The sequence below is a fragment of the Thalassophryne amazonica genome, chromosome 16 (genome assembly GCF_902500255.1).
Source record: "Thalassophryne amazonica chromosome 16, fThaAma1.1, whole genome shotgun sequence".
NCBI lineage: Eukaryota > Metazoa > Chordata > Actinopteri > Batrachoidiformes > Batrachoididae > Thalassophryne > Thalassophryne amazonica.
The window spans coordinates 71,370,419-71,388,143 of record NC_047118.1 but is presented as its reverse complement, the minus strand read 5'-3'; the positions used below and the strand labels follow the sequence as shown (position 1 = coordinate 71,388,143).

Here is a 17,725-nt window from a genome sequence, read left to right as displayed (position 1 = left end):
CCCTTTGAGTCTGGTCTGCTTGAGGTTTCTTCCTCAGAGGGAGTTTTTCCTTACCACTGTTGCTCTGGGGGTTGGTAAGGTTAGACCTTACCTGTGCGAAGCGCCTTGAGGCAACTCTGTTGTGATTTAGCGCTATATAAAGGAAAATAAATTGAAAATTTATTTGAAATTGAAATTAGATAATGAAGGACTATGTCTAAATTCTTCAACAACACCTCAAATCAACAGCTGGATGGTTGAAACTTGACCACAATTGGGTGATCCAACAGGACCCCAAACACACATCAAAGTTGGTTGTGGTTTAATTAAAGCAGGCAACCATTCCAGTTTCCGGAATGGCCTTCCCAAAACCCTGACCTCAACCCTATTGAAAATTTGAGGACAACATTTAAAACCCAGATCCTTACCAGGAAACCAAACAATTTAAATTAACTTTATCAATTCCAAGATGAAGAGTGGTCAAATATCCAGCATCTGGTTAAGATGCAGCTCGCTAAGGGACATTTAACCAAATATTAATGGGAGTGTATGTATATATTTGAGCCTGTATGTATAATTTTGATCCTGTCTGGAGTAGAAAAGATCCAAAACAAATTCAAACTTGTGCACCCAATTCTTGTTTTTTTTTTAAGTACTTAATGATGTATGCTGTACAATCATTCCAACTCTGCTCAGTATTATAAGCAGTATAATGAATGAGTGACTGTGCTAACATTTATGTAGTCTTATCTGTAGTAAATGTGAGGCACAGTATAGCACTTTACTGTTGTCATAAAAGAATATAACATTTTTGATCAGTGTGTTCACATGGACGGTGGAGCTGAACACATCATCAGGGCTGTTATTCACAAATAATATTTATTTCTTCTCTTTGTTGTCATAAGAGCTCCGACCCCTATATGTACTCTACAAAACCTTAAAAACTGCATCCATAATCAGCAGCCGAGTCCTCTGAATCCTGCATTTTGTTTTTTCCCCAACCAAACACGTGGTGACAAGCCGAGAAGGATGTTGTGCTTTAAAAAGCTGCTTCACAATGTGTTTGAGGAATGCATCTTTCTTTTGTCCAAATCTAGACACGAGCAGGAACTAGACTACAGTCTTCTCGTAAACCTGTAAAAAGCTATAAAGCTATAAAGCATGGAAACATTAAGTGACTATTCCAGGAGGTATTTAGTTCATGCTGGATGTCAGTCATCCTGCAAAACCATTGTCATTTACAGAAAAATCACAGCCTGTGGAATATTTTAGAACTGGAGAGCACTTTAATGATTAGTAATTATCATGATGTTTTGTTTATTTGGTCCAATTCTAAATGTCATTAAATGTGTTGTTTTGTCCAGCCAAGCATGACGTAAAAACCCAAGATGCAACAAAATATCCTCATGTAACATTGTCTGCAATGATTTAAGCATTAATGAAATTGCTGTTGGCTGATGACTTGTCACAGCAGTAAGATATGGTACTAATGGTACTACAAGACAAACCATTTTTTAGTTGTCCATCAAACACATCACTCTCTAAAATCTGATGTAACTGAACATGTTCCCACATTAGGTTATCGGACATAATTACCAGATGATAAGCTTGAATATTTTTACCTTAATGACCTGACGTGAATATATCGATGCCCCCCTGGCCCCACATTCCTGTTTAGGCAGGGTGTTCAATATGGTTTTCAAATCTTTGAAAGATGAAACTCTTTCTACGACAAAAACAAAAAATCAAAGTGGTTGCTGACTGGGGTACTTAAATGCCCAAAGTTTCAGACCTGTCAGTTGTTTGCATGTATGAGCTGACAGATATGATTTGCTATACTATCCAAAGAAGATTTTTTTTGTTTTACTAAGATCATTAATTGTTGTATAAATTATACAAACTAATGCAATCTACCCATATATACTATCTACTAAAAACAGTTGATGGTAAGTATGTATTAGAGTATACAACTGCTATTGTGTTTCTGCATTCTCAAACAGTGATGGACTATAAGCATTTCTGGAGAGGACAGTTTTTGATAAACGGAGAGTTACACCCCAATATTGAAGACATTTGAGCAAATTCGGTACACATACTTTTGTGGCATCACAAATAGTGATTACTTCTTTCAAACAAAAAAATAATTTTCACATAACACTAATGCTTGAGTTTGAAATGCACCTTATTTCTGGAGAAGACATTTTTGACAGACAAGACATTTTATTTTTGGATGCCTGTTTCAAGTTGTTTCCCCACTTGACAATGATCCTGGGAGTTAGATTGTTATACAGTAGGTTTCAATAAGGAAATCAGTCCATTAAGTGGTTACCTACTAAATAACTGATAGTTGTGGCAGCCCATCAAAATTAGACATCATGGAAATGACATATTTTGGTAAAAACTGGTATAATTAGAGTTCTGCTGGTAAACAAATGGGGATATCAAACCACATGACCACTGTTGCTGATAGACTAGTAGTAGGTATCCATGTATGGCAAACTAAACTTTGTTGGTCATTTCCACCTTGCCATTAAACCAAAATGTATTTTTAAAATCCACTTATGTACCCTGATTGTAAAACAGCCCAAATACAATAGATACATAATAAAAGACAAAACTTTACCAGAAAGCGTGTTTCATTTTAAAAATGAAGTTAAAATACTTTTGAGTATTAAAGTTCAGATATGGCTGCAAAAATGAGAGATGTCGACAGCAGGGAACACCAAAAGATTACCTGTGAGCCAGTTTAAAAAAAAAAAAAAAGGGAAAAAAAAGTGTTTTTTCTGGCCACAACACAGTGCCCTGAAGAAGCATGTGTGCCTGTTATTATTAGCGTTGTGATGTTGTGTAACTGCGGCAATTCTACACCTTTCACATAACCGTACTTACTGGTTACCCACAGTGGTGGTTAGACATTTACATAAATACACGGTGTACAATAATATCTTGCCATTATCTGGCTTCCAGGTATTTCCTTTATGGTTCTTTTACTTCTTTGAAAGAATTTGGTGCACGTATACCGATTTATTTATGGTCAAAATTATACATACAGCACAGCAGTCAAACTGTAAGCAGTGAAACAAACCTGAAGGGCTTCTATGAAGTTATTTTGGGTTGAACTCAAGGGTTTTTTTTGGTCAGATCTATTTGATGATTCCTGGGCCCGTTGTGTGTGTGTGTGGGGGGGGGGCAGTCAGTAAAGTCTGCGACTCACTTGACCCTTAGTTAAAATTTTTGATTAAGCACAAGTCCTAAGAATTAGTGCTTTCATCACAGGAGACCCCACACACCCTGCCCATCCCCTTTGACCTGTTGCCCTCTGGAAGATGCTACAGGTCAACAAAATCCCACACCAGCAGGCTGGCAAACAGCTTCAATCTCCTGGGCCATACATACTGCAAACACCCATGGATACACTCATATACACTCACCCACAGACCTACTCCCATACCTCCCCCCAGCCAACAAGCCTCCTCCTGCCTTTAGCACCTTAAGAGCACTGGCTTCTGCACCCCAGTGTCCACAATCACCGGCCTATATACACCGCCGGTGTTCAATCACCTCCCTAACTGTGCCTCCCAGTGTTTCACAATCACTGGCATTAAATGTTTACAGCCACTTTTTAAACTGTACTTTATTCATATATATATATATATATATATATATATATATATATATATATACACACATATTTAAACAATTTTTTGTGGTTTATAAGATGCCTTGTTTTTCTTTTTTTGTGGTATACAGTATCTCTGTGGGAGCAACCCCAATTTTGTTGTACCCCCTCGTACAATGACAATAAAGACTATTCTATTCTATTCTAGATTAAAGCTGTGTGTGAACTAGATCCTGCGTGGACTCGTCCATTTAAAGCAGGCTGCTGGCTAAAAAAAAGAGCTGCTACTGGATGATGGTGCCTATTGTGGAAATGTGTTCACTCCTTGTAGTTGGACTGTCCTGAAGTTGTTACATTTCTGACATGATGACTGAATATAAAGCTGTCTTCCACTCAAGTCATCTGCTCCACCCATTCCTGTCCGTCCACTCTCTGTTCTATCACTTACATCTTACAAGAAATATTCAAACATTCACAAATATTTCTTCTTTCTCCTGTCAGTCATGGTGCTTTGATCCTGCTCATAGTCCTCTGGAGATGTTGTGTAATAACCCCAATAATAAAATTGTGTCAGTTAAACTCAAATCAGAAACTGGAGGTCAGCACAAGTAATTATTATTTTTTTTTTTGGGGGGGGGGGGGGGGGTAGTATGGTGGTGTACAGTTGGACAAAATTTGATTTTTTTTTTTACCTATTCGAGTTTAAAGCATATAATACATTTTGAGGCTAAGTGTATGTCAGTCAGCTGAAGGTTGCAGGAATGTCCACTCATTTTTTGTCTGGTTGTGTTTTTTTTTTTTTGTCAGGGAACAAAAGTAACTAGACATTCAGAATGCATGATTCTTATCAAGGTTTGTGTTATTCCCTCAATAGTTCATTCAAAAGTCGGCATGTGTAAAGTTGACAATCAAATTCTTGTGTTACACATCACTTATAGTTCAGTAAAAATCAATGACTAAGACTGAAACTAAAACAAGCACAAACTGACTGTACATGAGTGAGACAAGTGAGGGAAGCCACCAAGACAAAGGAGCTACATGCTTCAGTGGCACTGATTAGAAAGAACAAGTTTCAGTCCCATAAAACACCACACAGAATGTTTTCAGAACTCAAGTTTCTGGTGTTTTATTCTAAAGTGTTATCGCCAGCATATCATGTTATGGCATTTATATTGTGTTATCACTCTGAAGTTTCTTTTAAAGGTAACTCATTCTTCCTTCTTTTATTGTGGTGTCTCCTCTGTGTTTGTTACTCTCCATATATCATTTCCATATATATGGATAGAAGATGGAAGATAATGCAAAATGGCTGGATTGATTTAATTCAAACTTGGTTGGAATATTACTTATAAAGCTCTAGAGATTATTAGATTTTGGAGTACTATGGTGAAAGGTGAAAGGTCATGTCAAGGCCAATTTGGCTCCCCAACTCTTTTTCTATATCTCAGCAACCAAGAAGCCTAACTGGATCAAAGTTGATGGGGATATTAGTTGGATAGATATCTAGAGGGGTTATATTTTGGAGTATTTTGGCCACAGGTTAAAATAAAGGAAAGCATGGTAAAACTCCCTTTTGTATATCTCAACACATATATTTTCTTGTACATTTATATGATGATGTGTCGAGTGTGCAGAGTGTGCGTCAGCCTTCTGGACACCTGTTCAAAAGACAACTAGTGTGCCGTGTGTGGTGCACACTGTTTCTACTGTGTGTACTGAGGACACCAGTTGCCTTTCATTACAATGAATCAGCTTCCACCCCCCCACCCCGTTGTACCCTAGACGGATGATCCAAAGCGTATATTGATTAGCAAAATATTTGTGATTGACTTGTATGAGTGATGTCATATCAAGTGACACAGAAGTCCTATGATGAAGTCACCTAGTCAAAAACACCATTACAGCCCTATGTATCTTTACTTATACATATATATCATTGTGTGTAGAGTGTGCAGGGAATACATCAGCCTTCTGATGTCTTTCATTTTTATGTACCGCCATCATTCTAACAGCACACGATTGTTTAATGCCAATTTGTGGCTCATAAATAAACTGTAGCCCTGCCATAGAATAGTGTCCTGTCCAGGATGTACCCTGCCTCTCATCCATTATCCATTAGGATAGGCTCCAGCTCCCCATGACCCTTAATTGGCATAAGTAAGTATAGACAATGAATGAAATAAACTGAAACTATGTCTAAGTCCCTGTGGCTTCTCCCTGTTGATTTTGAACAAGGTTTATGCCGGGTGTCCTTCCTGACCCACCTCCACATTACATGGAGAGTGGTGGCCTTAAACTGGGAACCTTATGCTTTGGAAACAAGCACACTAACCACTTATCTTCCACCCTTCATAAAAATATCATTAATGATCTCATTAAAAAAGCAGACTTGTAGCTTCCTCCTTCACGAGCAGGTTTGATGACTACATCTTTTGTTACTTTTCATTCAATTGTACCTTTTAATACGCATCATTAGCTTTAGGTGAATCAGTACATTCCTGTTCTCCTTGACAGATGACAACACGCTCTATCTCTTTATCTCTTTCATGCAAACTGTGCCTGCTTTGTCCGGGTATCAGCTGGAGACATTGTGGTGGTTTTGGTGGATTTGTCTGTCAATTAAAATACTACTTCCTGGAACACGAAAACACCAACAGCTGCCAGTGGTTTCGCGTAATGACAGCCACACTGACAGCAAACAGCAGCGCGACACTTTACGGTAAAACACTGATTTGCTTCTATTTCTGCAACGTTTCTCAGGCATTTCACACCTGAGTGGCACATCTCTGCTGAAAGTGAACTGAAATCCTCTTCCAGTCTCCATATATCGTCACACATGCACAGAAACGCATAAAGATTACAGGTGTACCTTAAAATAATCAAGCTACCAGATATTTTATAAGAAAGCGAAATAAATGAGAATCAGCTGAATTATTCAGCTGTGGAGGCGCTGCATGCCACATTATACATGCATTTATGCTGATTAAATGCATGTCTTCACATGAGACTGTGACCATTTCTGTGTTTTTTTATTTCTTATAATCCAGATCCAGATGGAGATGAAAGTGTGTCAGATGGTGTTAATGTCTTTTTTCTGCTCTGAGGCAAAACTGGCCAGAGGGTGAGAGAGAAAGTGAGGTGGTTAGTGTGCCACTCCCAGTGCAATTATCATCTAAATACTTGGAATACTTCAAATATACTTGTGTATCTGCATGCGTACACACAATATGTGCAAACCTGTTGAGTCTATAATGTATCCTGAAACCTGAATCATCCTCTTTGCATGTTAAGCAGCTCACTTCCGCCTGTCAAATAACTGCAGCAGCAGTGAATTCCACTTTATAAATAATCGTGGGAACGCCGGCAGAAAGTTACAAACTAACACTGGGATTCTTAAAGAAGTGTACACCTTTTTTATATATATATTTGAGATTTTATTTCAGCTATCCTCAACAAAACACACTTTTATCACTGAACATCTAAAAAGTCTCCTGCTATAAGTCTAATTTAGATTAAAAACCTCTACTTTTCTGTTTTTGTGACACATAGCAAGATTATGGAGCAACAAACATGAATTCAGTTTTTTTTCATCTTTTATTTATATATTTATTTATACTTTAATACATGCATTTAAACACTTATACTTGAATGCATGTATTTATGCATTTGTTGGTACTTTTAAACGTTAGTATTTACTAGGGGTGTAACGATACACAAAAATCACGGTTCAGTACGTATCTCGGTTTTGAGGTCACGGTTCGGTTCATTTTTCAGCACAGTATGGGAACAAAATGCAAAAACTAAATTTGCTTGTTGTTTAAACGAACAATTTATTGTAACATTATACAAACAGGAAAATAAAATAACTGCAAAGTGCTGCCTAGTAATAAGTTAAATAAAATGTTCTCAAATAAACAACAAATGTATGAAATATTATAAAAAAAATACATTCCTAGTAAACAGCTTTGAACAAAACCTTTCCACAAGTAAAGTGCAGCACAACAGTTCCAGCATGAAGCCCTGTTCAGTTTTACTCAACCTTCATATTTTTTGCTAGAAAAAATAATTTGTCCAAAAGTGTCACACTCTATAAGTAATTTTATAAAGAGAATTAATCTTAAAGAATCCATTTAATTTTGCACGATTTATTTTATCTTCTGTATATTTCTATTAACTGTTCCTTTAATGTTTGTTAATATATCTTTTTTAAATAAAGTTTTGAAAACAAAAACATTGTGGGAGAGGCATTTGTTTATTTATTTTGCCATTAAAATTGGCCATCACTTATTAAAAAATCACTTCTCAAGGCGGGGCTTCTCAAAGTCTGGGGACTATTTAACCCCTTAAGCCCTCGAGCCTATTTCACCAAAATCACATACCCATACATTATGATTTATTTCTCAGCTTGTACGAGGTCAAAAATGCAAAATCTGGATCAGCTAAAAGACAGGTCTTAGGGGATGTTGTGGATGCAAAAAAACTGAAAGTACATAATACTTGGTAGGAGTAAATGAGTTTTTTTCACAAAAAATGAATTCCGATGTATGTCTTTATTTGCTTGGCGTTTCAGCTGTGGTTAGTTGATATCTGACTGAAGTGGATACGTTTGTAGAGGAGACTTCGCTTGACATTTTGATGTATAATAAGTGTACGTTGGTGTCAGCATTGGTTAGTTATTAGTGTTCAAATGTTCCAAAACAGGGCAGATCCCCAAATTTGGGGACTCTAGGGTTTGAGGTTAATCACAGCGCAGCAAACGGGGTCAGTAGGCTTTGCGAGTCCGAGTGAGGAGATTGTAGATGTCCATCCACTCAGCACTTTACAGGCTGCTGCAGCGGAGGAGAGGGGGACCCGATGCTGCTCGGTGGCAAGAGAGACATTCACTTTCAGTCGCCAAACATCAGAAAAGTCAGGAAATGACAGGAAAAGTAGCTAGATTTATCGCTAGGCGCTTTTTGAGAAAATAAGTCGTCAAGAGGGTTTGGAAAGTCGCCAAGTTGGCAACACTGAATGTAAACACACCCAAACACACGCAAACTCACCCATGCACAGCACTGTACCGAACCGAACGTCCCGTACCGAAACGGTTCGATACAAATACATGTATCGTTACATCCTTAATATTTACACATATATCCTTTTATTTAGTCTCAAATAGATTGAGCCATGTGAAGGATAAATAGATAAATTATTTGGCAGTCTGGAGCTCATATTATCCTCTTAAGCTGGAGACACACTACACAACTTTCACAGGTAGAGAAGCTTGAATCTTCTACTGGACTGGGTTGCTTGACGCGAGGACGTTTCGCTTCAAATCACAGAAGCTTCCTCAGCTAAAATTCTTGCTCTGGTGGTCTGACTTCTGTCTTGACTCTTGTAGAGAAGAATAATCAAGAAGTCACAAAAGCTGGAGTTTTAAACCTAACCAGACCCCTCCTACCGAGAGGCAGACTGCTATAGGCTAGTGACTAAACAATAGCTCTAATTAGCACCTATTGTGCTCTAGTTAGCACCCTTCTAATGACAGGGCAGCTGTCCCTCCTAATGATGGGACGGACCCTCTCATAATGGCTCCCTTGACGACTCTGCTGATGACGTAAATGACTCATTACCATGAACAAAAGACTGAAACTGCTTTGACCTGAGTACCCCATTGTAAACAGGGGATAAAGCATGTCTCAGACCCCCTCCCCAGTTAAGGCTGGGTTTCAAACTTTTCACAAAGAATGCCTCCTTGACCCCTCTCTCAAACCATTTCTTCTCTCTGGCTAATATTTTAACTTCCTTGTCCTCAAACGTGTGGTTAGTGTCTTTAAGGTGGAGATGAACTGCAGACTGGGGTCCACTGGTGCCCTCTCTGCGGTGCTGGTATAGCCTTTTGTGTAAAGGTTGCTTCGTCTCACCTATGTAGTGTTTGTTACAGTTTTCCTGACATCTGATAGAATACACTACATTGCTTTGTTTGTAACTAGGGATCCTGTCCTTAGGGTGAACTAATTTCTGTCCCAAGGTGTTAACCGGTTTAAAGTACACTGGGATTTTGTCCTGTCTGAAGATCCTCTGTAGTTTTTCCCCTACTCTTGCTAAATAAGGGAGAGACACTCCTCTTCTTCTTGTCTCTGTCTCCTGTCTATCTGGTCTCTTTGTTCTCTGGGACTTCTGCACTTTGTCCAGGGACGATCGTGGGTACCCACATACGGTGAGGGCTTTCCGGACACGTTGTTGTTCTTTAGCCCTTCCCTCTGCAGTTGTGGGCACCTGTAGGGCTCTGTGTTGGTGTCCTGATCACCCTGAGCTTGTGTTCAAGGGGGTGGTTTGAGCCAAAGAGCAGATATTGTTCAGTGTGAGTTGGTTTTCTGTAAACCCCTGTTTGGAGCTGCCTGTTCTCTCCAATTGTAACATCACAGTCCAAGAAGGCTAAATGGTTGTTTCTGGCATCCTCACGTGTGAACTTGATATTGGCGTCCACCGAGTTGATGTGTTCTGTAAAGTCCTCAACTTCCTGTTGCTTGATTTTAACCCATGTGTCATCAACATATCTGAACCAATGACTGGGAGAGATGCCCGTGAAAGACGTCAAGGCTGTCTTCTCCACTCGCTCCATGTACAGATTGGCCACAATGGGGGATACCGGAGACCCCATCGCACAACCATGAATCTGCCTGTAGTAATTCCCCCTAAACAGGAAATACGTGGTGTTAAGACAGATCTCCAAGAGTTGGCAGATGCGGTGTGGTGTGAGTTTGGTCCTTTCAAGTAGAGAGACATCCTCCAGCAGTCTCTGCCTCACAGCTGAGACGGTATATGTTTAGGGGTCACAGAGAAATTCAGTCCTTTAGCGAGCACATCCTTTTCTGTCTGTGTAAGAACCCTGAGAGCCTACACAAAAACAAACTTTCACAGGTGTTACAGTTTTGAGAAGACTTGGATTACACACTAACCAACTGGTTTCAGCAAATATTTTTATGACTGATGATGGAACTCCATCTATATGATTTGTCAAACCAACTGACGCCAACTGAACGCATCAAACGCGAGAACGAGAGTTTTCGTTTGAGTTTTCGTGAGAGTTTCTATCAATCTTTCATTATATAATCCAGTTTCGCTTCATTGATTCCTCTCCCTCCTTCACTGTTTGCCGTCATTTTGATATTCCCGCTGGCTACATCCTGTCACCTTCTGATGTTATTTCCTGTGTCCCACCTACTTGTTTTCACTGGCTGTTGGCAACATGTGCTTGCAGTTGGACTGGTTATCAGCACACATTATGTGATTGTAGTCAAAGTCGAATTTAAATATAATGCAATGCTAAAATACCCTTGGCTATATGAGCATTGTTTTCTTTATCATTTGCAGTTGTTTAATTATTAAGTTCCTATTGTCTTAAGTACAATTTGTATATGTTCAATAAAGGCCCTCTATCAATCAAAAACAATATTTACATTTTAATGGAATCTGCAGGAGGCCTTGCATGTGCACATGTATGAGCTTTTGACAAGAGTAAAGTTGTGCAAATCAAAGAATATTTAATCACCCTCTGTGAGACAAATTTAACTCCATAGGAGTTTTGAGTTAGCGGAAATTAGCATGCACGCTAACGTCCGTGAATCATCTTGTAAATTATTTCAGAGGTGTTATTAAGCTCCAAAAACAGCACATTCAATTTAGTTTATTTCTCACTAGATTTTATATAATACATGAAAAAGGTGTTATTTATAGCCAAAAAGGAAGCAAAGTTAGCATCTAGCAAAACCAAGACGTGACTTCACCACACTAACGTCCACAAAATGTTTCGTAAATCCTTCCAGTGGTGTTTTCAGTTTTAGAAGTGTTTATTTCTCACTATAGCTCTTACATAATATATGAAAAAGGTAATATTTCTAGCCAAAAATGAAGCAAAGTTTGTTTTGACTTTTGTTGACCTTGATCTCTGTTTGACCCTCTCCAAAAGGTAAAAGATATCTGCCGGAGTAACATTCTCACCAAGTTTGGTGAGCATCCATCCAGCCCGTTTTTTTATCCTTTATTTCTTCCTCCCCAGAGCGGACGCTTCCCATGTTCAAGACAACTCCTGCCTATTCTTCATGTAATGTGGCGTTACATCAGGTATCTGGCATAAAACATGTGCCAAATCAACATGCAAATCCATCTTAGATTTGCCGTGGTCACCCCGAGTGAAAAAACAGAAAAACCAAAGGGATGTTCTGAGTTTATATATCTGTCTGTCTGTGTGTGTGTATTGCATTGCCAAATGATCTACTGATCAATACAAATACCCATCTATCTATCTATCTATCTATACAAATATCTATCCAAGAATTGATCAATCGATGTTTGTGTCTAAACCAACATGCAATCCCAAAACTATGTTTGGAGAATGTCTTGCTTAGACACGATGACCAGAGGAACTGGACATCGAGCCCCAAACCTTTCAATTAATCATATTTTTCACTTGAAATCAAGCCTGCACTTAATATTTAGATGTCTTATTGATAAATTTTATGATTATAAATTCATTATAACGTTTCTAAAGTGATCATCACAGTTCCTCAGAACACTCAGAGATATATATTTTCTAAAATTCTCCAAACAATAGTCTAAAATTTAAGTAGTTCAGCTGATTTTAAAACTAATCAAAACCTGTTTCAACAATGATAAAGAGGAGTATTTCATTATAAAGTATCTTTTGTCAAACATCTTAAACCCACTCAAACCCAGGCTGACATTGGTTTTAAACCAATTAAAACCATATTGTCACAGAGTGAAGCTATGCAGTCTCACCTTGAGGTGTCCGGCATGCATGTTGGCCCTCTGACACATAGACAGGAAATGAGGTAGTGCTACACGCTCCAGCAGGATGTAGACAGAAACCTTTCTTTTAAAACCAGCATCTATCAAATCCCTGAAGATGTCAACATCGGTGAACATGTCCATAACCACTGCTATCACCTGGAGGCAAACAAAAACATAACATGGAAAAGACATTTTCACACACAGATGGTTAAAGGTTGTAGATAACAAATGTTTCCATTATTCATTAATCTTAGTTTGGCGACTCATTTAGTCTCTGTAAAATACAGACAAAAATGGCAACAGCAATTTTATTTCTCTGCCCTAGAGTGATGCCTTCACTCTGTATTTTTGTCCAAAGAAGAGTTCAGTGTGTTCAGGCATGTCTTTGGTGGTGTACCACAAGGTGTAATACTTGGACATCTGTTATTTTCTGTTTGTGTTAATAATGTTTGTGACATGTTTTTTATGCAGATGACACTTAATAGGGCAGCGAAACTACACTCCATGTAAAAAAAATAAATATCTATCATCTCAGACATTTCTTCTACTTGACTGTCTGTTGAGCCACATCTCTTTAAGAAGATGAGGATAAAACTGCATGAAACTTTTATTCATTGCACCTCTTGTTTTATTTTATTCATGGCTAAGAAGATAATGTGTTTCAAGTACCAATTAATTGCAGGTACATGTGTTATGTGCAGTTCCTGCAGACCTTGGACTGTTTAATGTGGAGCACTAGGGTTTATATGTCATTTTTTCTTTAATAAATCACTTTAATCCATAATCTGTGATTTGAGGAATTATTGCACATATGTATGCACACATGGAGTGCATGCATGCATACACACAGATTGCAAATATAACACAAATGCACATGCAGTTACTTCAAACTGCCAAATCAAATAAGATCCAACTTCTTTGACTGGATTGTCGCACATATGACAGAAGTTAAACACATTTCATGCAGAAGTGTATGCTTATTTTAGACCCATTATTATTTGGATTCCCTCATAGCTTCCTTATAAAAAGCCCATAGGAGGTTTAAATCAGTCAACACATACTGAGGGGGTGGTGGGGATCAGTGGCATGAACAGACAGATTTAGATGTTCAAATCTTGATGTGCTCATCCTGCATGGAGTTTCTTCAGTCACTGATAAAGCAGTTTAATCAAGCTGCACTTTGACTACTTCTTGATCAAAGAACCTGCAGGTTGCACTTTGACCTGATCCTGACTCACAGCGGCAGTTTCTTGTATTCAGTCAACATTAAATAAGATGAAACAACAGCACAAGACTAACAAAATACAAAACCCAGGAACCAGTTTCACTGTTTTAACAAGCTCGCTGGAGTTCTAAAGTGACAGAAAATTTACATTCCTGAAGCAAGAGCTGCACAATAAAAGGCCTCCACAGGAGACAACACGAAAACTACAGGTGCCAGCTTTTAGAACAAGTATTTCAACGTAGATTACTGCAGTTTAATTACTGAACTTTTAAAAGACTGCATATTTAAGATAGATCATTCAACTACTTAGTCAAATCCCAGAAAGCAATTAAAAACAGGACTGACAAGTCCCTAGAATACAAGTGTAATCTTCAAATTAAACCCAACAATCCAAAAAACAGACACATTTTAAACTGACCCATTAAAGCAACGACTCTTCTTTGACAAGCTGAAACTACACACAATTTGACACTTTTATGTGATAATTCACTATGTAACCTCATGGTGGCGACATTTTTGACAAAGATGGTTCTTGGGTCATTGACATGTTGCTTAAATCTTAGTAGTAATTTGTTTTTTTAAAGTTTTGATCCACCACTTTCTTTGACATTGCCTTATTTGACTTTATGACATCACAAACATTGAACAGGTGGGAAGAAGAGCCAGACTATGTATGGCTGTCGGAGGGTGGCTGCAACAATATTTGGTCAGCATTAACCAAGTGCCTGGCAGTGGAGGTTGGACGTTACTGCTCCTTTTAATGAACACTATAACTCAAAAGTTGAAAGATGGATCGACAACTGTTTGTGTGGAAATGATTAATGATTCATGTGAGAGTTCAGGAAATTAATGCTGATCAAAATCAGCGTGATAACTTAAAATGTTTCTTTGATCTAATTCTTTAAGAGTCCTACCTTCATGACATCATAAAGATCTGATGAAATTCTGATTCATTTTGTTTGTCAATTGGTGGATAATATTAGTAAAGTGGAGGTATGCCTTTGTAGTTGGGCAATGCGACTGTGCATTTGTGGACTGTATTTTATTTAATTGTGGGAAAATTCTCAGTAAGTTAAAAAAAAAAAAAAAAAAACTTTATTTTTGGGGGGGATCTGCTTCTGCTATAGAACATATTAATTTCTATTTCGGAATAAAAAGATAAATACAAGTGTTTGTTTCTGGGTATCCAACCAACACTATTTTGTTTGATTTTGGGTTTTTTTTTCCAGCAACCTTAATAGCCAATTGAAATGCGTATTTTTGCGTGCCTACCCATATCTAGACCTGGGATCGAATCATGCTTATGTCACCTGTCTATGTCCTTGGACAAGACACTTCATATACATTATCTCAGTCCACCCAGCTGTAAATGGCACCGACATTGGCTGGGCAAATCAAGTGGTGTCTTGTGCAGGGGGAGTCGTAGACTATCACCTACTTAACACTACAGAATCCAGAGATAAGCGCCGGCAGCAACAGGTCTCAAGGCCTATTGTATACAGACCAACACAGCAATTTCACATGCTTCTGTTAGTTTGGTCTTGAAAGAAAGATGGCATCAGCTCGTGACTGAGTATCTTTCTACACAAGGTGTGTGGAAAATAACTGAGATTATTGTGTGAAAACGCAATCATGTACCCTAAGTAACGATGGCGCGGCCTTTCCCGGACTTGATGAAACAAGTGTTTGAAGAGCACCACCCATCATTTGATCCAAAGCTGTACCCAGTTACAACGCAGGGGAATATGCGCGATCGGTGTCATTGGATATGAAGGATGTAGAACAGGTGGATTTTGGAGTAAAACCAGCTGTGTGAGTTGTCCAGCCCAGTCTCAAGTTTTTGTTTTTTCCATCTTCCAGTCACAAAATGATTCAAATTTTTGTGACAGGTTTTTATTACTAACCCTACTCCTCCCCCCAACCCTAACCTAACCCTACTCCCCCCCCCCCCCAATGCACTTTTAATTACGTGCACCCATCAATGAAATGGAATAAATTCGTGCTCCCATGACGAAAATGTTGTACTCTCCATGACAATATGATGAACCAATAGATTTCTATTTTGTGCAGCTGAATCACAACATGCCGACTGGGTTGGAGTTGTCATAGGACATACAAAAAAAAATAAAAAATCCAAAATAACAAAAATCCCAACCTGCCCAACCTATTTTTTTAAGGTGTAACCGGAGACAAACTTTTTTGCCTTGGTTCATTCTTTAAGATTCTTATCTTATGACATCACAAAGATCACATGGGGACAAAGGATGGCTTTTATCTCGTTCTTGGCTGAGGTCTGAGCTCTGAGTGCCTGTCTAATACCAAATCTCTACAAGTTTATGGAATCCAAAGCCGGTGGGCCTCTTGCGTACCTTTTGCGCCTGCGCAATCATTTTCCTGACGATCTCCTTTATGTGGCCCCGTCCGTCCAGTGATGGCTGCGTGTGCACGGTCGTGCGCGTCACACCACGGTACGAGTCGCTGTCGGGCCAGCCCAGGTCCATCTGCGGTATGGACGTGTCAGACATGTCCGGCCAGTAGTGCAAAGACGTCTGGGACTCTGCGTCCTCGGTGTCCGACGGGAAGCGCTCCGCGCCCGGGTCGTAGGGTTCGACCGCCCCCGTGAGCGCGTCCAGCTCCGGGTCCGACAGAAAGGCCCGCAACTCGCGAGCGTCCAGGAACTTGGCGAACGCCTCGCGTCCATCTCGGAGGAGAGTCTCCAGAGCCAGCCGCTGGTCCTCGCTGTAGAAGAAGTCCGGTTTGGACTCGTTAGTGCGCGGGTTCACGTGGTTCTCATCCAGGCACTGGAGCTGGGACAGAGCCATGGCCCCAGAGAAGACAAAGAGGCTTTACAAAGTTCTGCTCAACTCCCCCGGAGTTTGCGCGTAAAAGCCTTTAAATCCTTCTGTGTGCTCAAACACTTTGTTTGGAGCTTTGGTGCACATTAGTACTCTGCGTAATCCGCTCGTCCGGTCAGTGCCGCAGACCCACAAACGGGCCATGGTCGGTTAACAGCATGCTGATCCACAGCCGGCGGCACCTGGAGTGAGGGACTGACACCCAGCCCCGGCACCGCCCCACAGGTGTGACCCTGACAGTCATTAAACACACCTACACACTGACAGCACCTTGGCCACGTGACACACAGGGCTCCACTCTGCATGCGTGTGTGTGTTTTCTGTTTGAGTAAAGGCTGGTTGTTACCACAGGCGGATCTAAATGGTGGCCAACAAAAATATTGGGCTGGGGGTGGGGGTGTGTGAAGAAATATAGGACTAAGATGTTGGCAAAAACAAACAATCACATCTGTGAAATCAGTTCCAATATAAATGTTACTCTAAAATAAACCCTACAGATATACTGCACACATGTGACTGAGTCAGATCTCAGAAGTGAAGCTGAATAGGTCTTGATTTGTATTTGATTGAGAGGCCGCCAGCTCACCATATAAAACAGGAATGACGTCATGAAGGACAGCCGGTTCAAGGCATCAGACAGAAATGTAATATTGTCCATCTTTAAGAAGTCACCGTGACACAAAAGTTATGTTAAATGTATCAGGAATTATCTTTCACTCGTGCAGTGCCCGTAGGAAGTTTGTATTCTGAGTTTAAGTAGATTTCTGATGAACGGTCGTATGAGGCTGTGTTTGAAGGCAGGATGCACAAAAAGGTGTACTTATGTTATTATTTGAATACAGCATTTCATATTGTTTTAAAATCAGTTTTTATTACGTAAATAAAAGGATTCCTATTAAACAGGCTGTTGGAAGAGGATCAGACAAAATTAAACAAACGTGCACTGAGCACAGTTTATTTAAACTTGAACTCACAGCAAATATAAGATTTTATTCAGCTTATGTACTTAATGAAATGTACAAATAGTGGGAAATTTGTTGGTGTTATCGAAAAACAGATTTTAGCTAATGTCCCATCAGTGTTGTCAAGTTAAACTCAGTCACAAGGAACACTGACAGCATGCATTTCACAGTAAAAGTATTTGCTGGAATGCTGGCATTAAATGTTTTATTGTGAAATGGTGCAAGCAACATGAACTATCTGATGTTGTTTAACTTTGCTACCAGTAACATCAGCGAGCCATGCCATCTTGGA

The 17,725-nt window shown here is 39.4% G+C and overlaps 1 protein-coding gene across 1 annotated transcript in view; it reads right to left on the bottom strand.

The window, feature by feature from the left end:
• Positions 1-16,716, bottom strand: part of si:dkey-27o4.1 — a 60,299-nt gene extending 43,583 nt beyond the window's left edge. Inside the window, exons 1-2 of the mRNA XM_034190373.1 lie at positions 15,986-16,716; positions 12,380-12,547 (exon numbers count right to left, since the gene is read on the bottom strand). Of these exons, the coding sequence (XP_034046264.1) occupies positions 12,380-12,547; positions 15,986-16,438 (621 nt within the window). The 5' untranslated portion in view covers positions 16,439-16,716. The remainder of the gene's footprint in view (positions 1-12,379; positions 12,548-15,985) is intronic.
• Positions 16,717-17,725: the final 1,009 nt, after the last annotated feature.